Below are 10002 nucleotides of genomic sequence, written 5' to 3' on the forward strand. Positions count from 1 at the left end.
GCATTGAGTCATATATCCACCACTCCAGTACCATACAGAGTTGTTCCATCACCCTAAAATTCTAGAGATGTTTTTGGAGAGGAAACTACTGTGAGAAAGCATGTGCAAAAAAAATCCTTCCCCCAAAATATTTGGTTCTATCTGATTATGTTAAAATAAATGTATTTCCATATTTTTAAAGATATTTAAAAAAATAACAGGTATCTTTACTCACCAAGAATTCATACTTGCAGGCTTTTTAAAAAATATTTATGAGAGTGGGGCACCTGGGTGGCTCAGTGGGTTAAAAGCCCCTGCCTTCAGCTCAGGTCGTGATCCCAGGATCCTGGGATTAAGCCCCGCATCAGGCTCTCTGCTCAGCGGGGAGCCTGCTTCCTCCTCTCTCTCTCTCTGCCTGCCTCTCTGCCTACTTGTGATCTGTCTGTCAAATAAATAAAATCTTAAAAAAAATATATTTATGAGAGTGATGATCAGTTATCATTTATTAGTCTTAAGAGGGTTAATACCTAAGGCCCAAATCCTGTCTCTTACTGAGAGAGCAACTCACTGTAGAAAAGAGAGGCTTTTTTATTTGATTGAAGATCTTATGGTTACCTATTATGGGTCTCAGTCCTTCACAGTGTTGGTCATACCTGTCACAGCTGTTTAGCAGAATAATCAAAAGAATCAATCAGCAGACTTGGCTGTAATTTGAATTTGACTCTAGACAGAGATTCATGAGCAATAACCATTTTAGCTAATGCCATAATGATAAGTGTGTAGCACAGGCTAGAAATACTGTCCCTACTCCAGCATGTACTGTTTTTCTATTTTGTATTTTAGTTTTTGTTTTTCTTTGGTTCATCATTGTTGTTGTATTGTTTGTTTTCCTCAGCAGCCTACAATTTAATTTCAGGGGTTTGAGTTGGTAATACATGTATCGTATAGCTGGCAGAAGTCCAAAGTGAGACCATGGCCACCTTAATAGATGAAAGAAGTCTTTTAAATGTCATGAAAGAATCTTGAGATATGGGTTCTCAATTTCTGCTGTCAACCAAACCGAATCACCATGCACCAAAACAATGACACTATGCACCATTATTAAGTTGGATTAATTTAGTTGTAAATTCTATTTGAGTCCCTACTCTGTATCTTCTTAGCTCAATGACTTTGGAAGGTTAACTTCTTTGAACTTGTTTCCTGTCCTTCATCTTAGTATGCTTTTTTTTCCCAAAGAAAAATTGAGAAATTACACTTGAATATACTTGAGAGCATATGTGTATCTAATTTCCATAGGTGGTTGCTTAATAGTGGAGTTAGAGATAAAGAAGCTGCAAAGCTAGAAAGGAAAAATAACATTATACTTTGAATAAAGCAGCGGGATAGGAAACTACCTAACCCCCTCAATGAAAAACCTCTAGTTCTCCCTAGAACACAGCATTAGTGTACTAAGCTCCTCGTGAACCTGAACTGTCATACATCCATCTCTGAACTTGCACTATCCAGTAAAGGAATATATATTAAGTGCTCCATAAGACTCTGAAAATTAAATATAGAAATCTAAACCTCTCATTTCACTGTTGAAGAGACTGAAGTTGAAATAAATTAAGATACTGAAGTTCATAGAAGTTGATCACAGGGTGGCTAAGATCCAGTCTATTGTAATTTTATTGCATTATGTTTTTGGCTCACAACATGGTAGAATGAGCACTGCTGAAGGTCGCTGTCGAGCTAACAAAATTCACCCAAATTTTTTGGCCTGCCATTTAGCAATTAGGCTCCATTAAATTTTTTTATGTCTATTCTTTTCCACACCTGTCTTTTTAAGGAATGGCTGCCAGAAGATGTCTTTTTAAAAGTATAGTTTGGCATCTGTCACAATTTTATGCAGTTAAATTCTGTGCATAATTAGGAGACAATTATAATACTGCATAAAGGCCATGAGGACTTACACAGAACTGTCCTGTAGAAATTCCATATTGGAATGAAAATAATTGGTGTTGAAAATTTAAATTTAAAGGTGCAGTTTTGCCTGCTTATTTGATAGAATTGTTAGCTTTGCCTGCCATCTCATGGAAGGCTGGTAGTGATATTGTATTGCTCTCTTCTATACATCAATAGGACCAATGTTTGCATAAATTAAATTTTTAAAAATTACTTCCATTTTCTGGGACTTACTTTACCTGCTTGACTTTCACCTATAATAAGAACTTTATTTTTCAGATTAATTATCTGAGTCCCTTTTATCTATCTACCTACCTAACAACTATTTTATTCAAATCCAACCTCTGTCTTTAGAGGACTTTTACTCCTCCAAATGGCAAAATGTTTAAGTAATCTAGAGACTTAGGTCAGTCCAAAGCAGGTGGGGGTGGTTGCACCCAACACAGTTCAAACAAAGAAGCTGAAACACTGAGGGGAGGGTGATACACAGGTAGCAAGTGACTTATATAATAGAGACGTCATATTATGTAATTGTGGTTAAGCAGTCCTCATAAGGTTTTTGTCTGCTTCGGGTGCTGGAGCCTAAAGTCAGTACAGCATTCAAGAAGAGATGGGTGTGAAATAGGGGAAAACACGGATAGATTTGAATCCATGAGGAGTAGCTGGAACTTACAAGGACAGACTGGAACCCATGTTGATCTTTCACTGCCTCCAAACCTCCAACTTTGATGAGTAAGTGCCCTGTAGAGGTAATCACTCTTTTTTATGGAACTGGTGAAGCTAAGATATGGGAGATGTGAGGGGAGCTGGTATAGCTGTAGACCCAGCTGCCTCACAGTAAAGTAAGCCAGCAAACCAGTGACCAAGTGCCCCTACCTCTACTTTCTGAGCATTAAAAAAATATCTAACTACTGGGACACCTGGGTGGCTCAGTCAGTTATGTGTCTGCCTTTGGCTCAGGTCATGATCCCAGGATCCTGGGATTGAGTCTCCCATCAGTTTCCTTGCTCAGCGGAGAGCCTGCTTCTTCCTCTGCCTGCCACCCCTGGCTTGTGCTCTCCCTCTCTCTCTCTGACAAATAAATAAAATCTTTAAAAAATATATAGCTACTACTTTACCTTTGCCTTCCAAATCTCTCAAATATCTCATGTAGCACAAGAAATCTCAGAACAGGGTCACCTGGGTGGTTTGGTTGATTGAACATCAGATTCTTGGTTCTCAGGTCATAATCTCAAGGGTCCTAGGATTGAAACCCGAGGCTGGCTCCGTGCTTAGCGGGGAATCTACTTGAGATTCTCTCTCCCTCTTTCTTTGCCCCTTGCCCCCCACCCCCTCCTCATGCATTCATGTCCCCATGCACCTGCTTCCTCCCTCTCCAAAATAAAATGAAATAAATCTAAAAAAAAAAAAAATCTCAGAACCATGCAGGAAACTCTGAAGAAAGTTTCAGTTCACAGTATCACTCCCCCACCCATACATTCAGCACTGCTTCCAAACAGCAGGTGAAAAAAAAAACTGGATAATTAATATGCTCTTGTCATTGTTCTGTCACCCGGTGTCACTAGGAATTCCCAAAGTGTTTTTGAATGTTTTGTTGATGTTGCTCCTATACATCTCACCCAGTAGTGCAGGGTTGCCCCAAACTTGGACTGCTAGCTTATAATTTCATTTTCTTTAAGTCCTGTTTTATACCACAGTGCTTAGTTCAGACTCACTAGTTCTTTGGGGGCTTTAGGTTCTTTCCTAACAGCAAACCTTGGTAGGGGCTGCCCCAATCTCCCAGATCCCCAGGCAGTTGTTCTGACTTTGAATCTCAGTGAACAGGAAATTTGAATGTTATTTTCCATTCCAAAGTCTAATTTCAGTATGTAAATGTCTCAACTTGCTTAAGGGGCCAGAGATAATATCCATTAAGGAGTATTATCAAAGGAAAACAGGGGTTTTGGGGGTAAGGCAAGGCCTCTGCATTCACCTACACAAGTAACAGGTGTAAAACAAAAATGAGTATTACTGAACACAAACTGAACATCCAGCATGCAAAATTTACACTAAATAAGGCTTAAAACAAAATATTTTTAAAAGCAATTTAACCTCTTACAAGCAAGTGAAGAGAATTTTTAGCAGTGCATGGATGTCTAATGGGAATTTTCTTCCAGTGGTATCAATTATCTGTAAGGATAAACAACTCTTTTTTGCAACAATAAGTTATTGTTAAATTCAGTTCAAATGTATGTTCTCAAATATTAGGAATTCTTATATTCCTGGCTAGTATCTTACAGGAAATGGTTGTCCCAAGAGGACTTCCTGGAAGGCAGTCCTGTGGGAATTCTCGCCATGAAAGTTCAAGAGAATTTAGAGTGCAAAATAAACAATGTCATATGATTAAGTTTTACCAGTCTCTGCTCAAAATAATCAATATTAACACAAGAATTCAGAAAGTGTCAACAATCCCTAATTATTTATTCCAGAAGCATCAATTATCTTGTTAGGAATTTACCCTCTCTCCCCTTTTCCTTTTCTGTGAGAGAGTGAAAGAGAGTCTGTGTGTGTGTACATGGGTGTGTGTGGATGGCCAAGTGTCCGCATTAAAGGAACAAGACCATGGTTTGCTTTATTTTACTTTACTTTCAAAGAATAAACACATTTCTGAAATTTTCAAGTCAACTGAAGAAATTAACCTTAAACTGCTGAAGATGAAAAAAAAGGTGATAGTTTTCAGGGTATCAGAAATGAGAAGATAGACTCAGTAAGACTATTAATTTTGTCACCAGAACCTTTAGAAGTTAGCTGTAAGAGCTAAGCCATAAGAAAACAAATGAAAAGAGGCAAAAATAAAAAACAAAAAACCTTATATATTTTCTTACACAGAGATATAATGGGTAAAGAGAGAGGAATAAAGAAATCAAGTGAGGAAAAAAGGAATGGGAGAGGAAGAATGTGAAGAAAGGGAGAGTAAAGAGATAGAAAAGATGGTTTTTATGGTAGAGGATAGAAAACAAAAACAAATTTATTAGTTAAACTGAATTTTAAACTTTAAACTTTAAATTTTAAAGTCCAGCCTACTGAAGTGACATCTTAGGTGGACCAGGCATGAGGCCTTCAGGACGGCAGGCACTGCACACGGTCTTGGTTCTCTTCTTCCTCAGATGAATTGGAGGTACTGGAAGACCCATCTGATTCTGCATCCATGGCTCCAGCTTCAGGCGCTCCCCAGTGCTGGCGATGACCTCTCTGTGTCAGGTGACGCATGAGGAACCAAAGCATGTGGCTGTCAAACAGGTCAGTGTGGTGTATGCGATCTTCATCTCGTTCTCGCTTGTTTCTCTTGATCATATTCTTTAACCCAATCAGCTCTGTGGTAGCTTTAGCTGTGGGTGCCCAGATCTTGGCATCATGATCTAGGCCACTGGTCGCCAGCACAGGTAGGTAAGGATGGGGCTCAAGACAGTTTATGGTGCCTCCCTTGTCCCCCTCCATGAACTGAACGATCTGGCAAGATGATTTTTCCCAGAAGAAGATGTGCCCACAATCACTGCCGCTCACAACAAACTCACTTCTGGGGCCATAGAAATTGACACCTTTGATTGTGGCATTATTTCTGTGACCCTTGTATCTCTTAACATACTGGGCTCCATCTCCATCAGAGGAGTTGAAGAGATAAATATCTTCATCATTATAACTGGTCAGGAGCTCTGTGCCATCGTGGCTGTACACGAGGCAGGTGATGTTTGCTTTGGAATCACAGTTGACTAGGTGATGGGGACAGAATTTCTTAAGTACCCCATTATTCTCATTCTCATTAATTTTCCTCTGGTCATAAATTCTTACAAACTGATCTCTTCCGCCCACTGCAAACTGGTAAGTATTGGCAGGATTCACATGGATCGCATACAGCCCCACCTTCTTCTCCCTCTCTTTGGTTACCACCACTCTGGAAGCTGGCCGGCCTCGTCTGAGGTCAATGGCGTAAACAACTGCATCTTCACCTGAAGTTAGGAATTGAAAAGGGGAGTCTGGCTCCAGAGCCAACTTATGGGAGGCTCCCCTGTGCTGGGCCACACGCTTAGTATTCTTACAGTGTGGTAAAGCAGAGAGCTCTGCTATGCGTATCTGCCCATCACGGGCACACATGGCCAAGGTGGTATCACCACAATTGGGAAGGAACTTGGCTTGAAAGACATTATTTTTGTGGCCACTCGCAAACTCCAGTACTGGATGCTGACGCACCCAGTCCCACACTATCACTTTAAGATCATCACTGCTACTGGCCAGCCAGGTGCCACGCTGGTTAAAGTGCACAGTATTGACACAACCATGATGGCCTTCAAGCTCATAGAGCAGGTGGAAACGCTGCACAAAGACTCTTGCCCCACAGGCCTCATAAACGAAGCGGGCACTGGAACCCAGCTGCCGCTCTCGAAGAGCGGAAATAACTTGCCAGCGAGGGCGGGGTAGGGCAGATGTTTCGGAGGACACCCAGTCCTCCAGGGCCCGATCCTCATCTGATAAATACTGATCACGGTTAGCTTCAGGGCACTGTACCTGAGGCTGTCCTCCGGCCGCTCCTCTCTCCTGTTCCGCTCCTTGCTCCTCCTCTTCTGGGTCATAAGGGAACAGGGTTTCCTCACAGATGAAGAACTGGTCCGAATCTTCCGTGCTTTCAAAGTTGATGTTTTCAGCTGAACTTTCTGCGTCTGTGCCTTGACTTTCTGGGGTGGCCTGGCAGAGGATGCCGTCATCTGTGGTCAAATTCAAGCTCAGTTCGGTGTCTGAAGATGTCTCTCTCGTCTCATCCGCTTCAGACCGCTCCTCCGGGCTATAGAGCGGGCTTCTTTTTTCTGAGTCTTGTAGGCCATCTATGCTGCTCCCGTTGTCAGACATCTTAAATGATGCTTGTTGTAGCCGGTGTAGAGTGGGAAAAAGCCCCAAAAGTCCGAGGAAAGAAGTAGGCCCGGCCCGGCTGGGGACAGACCAAGGAAAACTGATTAGGCCTAGCGGCAAGCCAGACGCGCTAAGCCCAAGTTGGAACGGTGCTTAACGGGCTATAGCCGTTGAAGTATGGGAGCTGGTGAGGTTCAGAAGACTTTGTCCCGTCTAGCATCTCGCGGTATCTCAGGACTGCTCAGACTTTTCCAAGCCCTCAGCCCCACCCCGCCACTGTCTTTCGCTTGTCAGCCGCTGTACACACTGTTCTGTCCTAGATGGGAACATGTTGCACTTTGGAAAATATTCTCAGAGAACTATCAGCAAAAGTGATATTCTTAGGCAGAACAGTTATCATAAGACTCTCAGTGCTTTGCCTGAACGTGATGTACAGTATGAAACGAAGAAACAATCAAACACAATGAAAGATTGCTAAGGTCCCCACAGCGAGTGAGTTTATGATGTACAGAAAATATCTTGAGCAAATCAAACAGATTTAGGAAAACCTTGACGGCTCTAATGGTAGAAATGTCATAAATAAAATACACATTGCCTAGTTAATTGCATTTTGTATTTAAAAATACTTTTTAGTATGAGTCGATCCCAAATACTGCATTGGACATACATCTACCAAAAAATACTCATTTTTAAAATCTGAAATGCAAATTTAACTGTGTGTTCTGTATTTTTATTTGTTACATCTGGCATACTTTCTTAGGGAGAAGAGTAATTTAGTCCTCAATGTAATCAAGGCTGAAATCAACTGGTCAATTTAAAGTGGACATTGAAATTAGTAACTGTTTCATCAATTTGAGGTAGAGGCACAACCTTTTTCTTTTTCCATCAGAGATTCTGTATATTTGGGGTTAATTCAATTTAGGATACTTAGGGGACATCAATGCAATTTAATGAAAGAAAAGTTTCTTTTGTGATGTCATAGAACTATCAAAATATTTTAAATATACCCCAGAATATTTCAGAGGCTTCTTAGGGGCCTTTTAGGAAAAGAAAACAGCTCTCCGGAGACAGTTAATTGGCACTGCTGTGTTAAGTTCAGACCTTCTCCAAGTGAATTATCTAAGGTAATGTCAGTAAATTTTCGAAGGGCTACAGTAAACGACTAAGAATGCCAGAATGAGGAAAACAAGATTTCCCTCAGAGCAATTGCAAGATCAATGCAAAATTGATTAAACATAGAAGTATAAAGTCTTCTAAAGAGAGAGAATGTTTCCAAGGTGGTAGTAATGGGAAAGACACATAAAAGAATATTCACAGCAATTTGTAAAGAGTAACACAACAACTTTAAAGCCACCTGAAAGCCCATCAAGAGTAACATGCATAAATAATTCAGCGTATATTCCTATAATGGAATAATGTACAAAAGTGAGGATTAATGAATTAAATACATCAACATGGATGAATCTTAAAAACTGATCAGTGGAAACACAAGTGAAAGAATAGTCAATAATTTCATTTTTGTGCAGATCTTTACAGTTTTCACATTAATAAAACTACTTTAAAAGGCAAGGAAATAATTGACTTAAGTTTCATGGTAATTATTACCTTTACAGGGGGGCAGGAAGTTAAAATCTATTGGAGAGGGAGTTTCAAAAATTCTTGGTAATATTTATGTCTTGCCCCGAATATAGGTATTTTATTGGTCTTTTTATTACTTATTGCCTGGCATATACATTTATATACCCTTTCCTAAGTATGATGTATTGCATAGTAGTTTTTTAAAGAGATAATATTCATTAACAAGGGGTCTTGCTTGGCCATGGAGCACAAAAACAGGAAAACTAGAGCATCAAATCTTAGTATCCCCATCCTGGCAATGTCCGGGGGAGGAAGCCTTACTAATTTGCTTCAGAAATATCTTGTTCCATTGCAAGGAACAGTTCCACTGGTTAGAAGTTGAATCAGGTCATTGTAACCTGATGCTATTGTATTAATCTGACTTTTTTTTCCTACATGCTCATTAAGCAAACTTTGCCTGTGAATTGGTTTTTCATTTAAGTTTGTTTTTAAAAAAATTTTTTTAAAGATTTTATTTATGTATTTGACAGACAGAGATCACAAGCAGGCAGAGAGGCAGACAGAGAGAGAGGAGGAAGCAGGTTCACCGCTGAGCAGAGAGCCCGATGCGGGGCTCGATCCCAGGACCCTAGGATCACGACCTGAGCCGAAGGCAGAGGCTTTAACCCGCTGAACCACCCGGGCACCCCTAAGTTTGCTTTTAATTTAATTTAATTTAATTGATCCATTTGGTTTATTTACATTCCCATTCATTCACCAAAAATTTATTACAGCCTCAACACACAATGTAATATTCTAGGGCCTAATATTACAAGTGGTGAATAAAAGTGGTAGTTTCTTCACTCATGGAGTAATAATATAGCAGAAAAAAAGTGACAGTTGACAAGTCAATACATAGATACATCATATGAGGCAGTGATGAATACTATGGAGAGAAATAAATGTACATAAGTAGATACAGACTGCATGCTTTTATTTTAGATAATACATTTAGGGAAAGTCTTTTTTATGGGATGACATTTAAGTAGAGGGCTGAATAAAAAGAGAAATGGAGTCTTGCGAATATTTAAGATAACATTATAGAATCACGTTCAAGTGCAAATGCTTTAAAATAGTAGCATAAAAATTAATTAATTAATTAATATTACAATATGAATGTTTATGGAACTTCGAGGAGGCCACTGTGACTGAAGCAATATAAGTAAGCATTAGGGAGAGTGTAAGCAATGGGGCTGGAAGAATCAAAGGCCAAATGAAGAGCCTTGTTGAACATCATAAGGAATTTTAATGTTTATTTCATTCTCTGTGGACTGGAAAGCCTTTAGAAGTTTGTGAGCAGCATAATGGCATTATCTTCCTTTTTAAAAAGATGGTACTGGCTGCTGTGAGAATAGAATGGAGTGGAAAGAGAGCAGAAGTATTCAACTGTTGCTGTAATGTAGGTAAGAAATTAAGGTGGCTTAAACTACGGTGAGGATAGTGCGGGTGGTGAAAATTGGTTAGCTTTGGAATATACTTTGGAAGTGGAAATTACAGCATTTACTGATGAGTCAAATCTGAGTATGAGGTAGAATAGTCAGGCTACTGGCAAAAAAAACATATCATTTGGACAATCTGAAG

At 39.8% G+C, this 10002-nt stretch overlaps 1 protein-coding gene across 1 annotated transcript; it reads right to left on the minus strand.

The window, feature by feature from the left end:
• Positions 1-4534: 4534 nt before the first annotated feature.
• LOC125091862 (DDB1- and CUL4-associated factor 8-like) lies at positions 4535-6968 on the minus strand. Its single transcript, XM_047715952.1, has one exon. It carries the CDS (start codon positions 6802-6804, stop codon positions 5023-5025), a length of 1782 nt encoding a protein of 593 aa, XP_047571908.1. The 5' UTR covers positions 6805-6968; the 3' UTR covers positions 4535-5022.
• Between the last annotated feature and the right edge of the window lie 3034 nt (positions 6969-10002).

This window comes from Lutra lutra, chromosome X, assembly GCF_902655055.1.
Source record: "Lutra lutra chromosome X, mLutLut1.2, whole genome shotgun sequence".
Classification (NCBI taxonomy): Eukaryota; Metazoa; Chordata; class Mammalia; order Carnivora; family Mustelidae; genus Lutra; species Lutra lutra.

Coding starts and splice junctions, on each gene's coding strand:
- LOC125091862 (XM_047715952.1), bottom strand. CDS start 6,804: ATGTCTGACAACGGGAGCAGCATAGATGGCCTACAAGACTCAGAAAAA.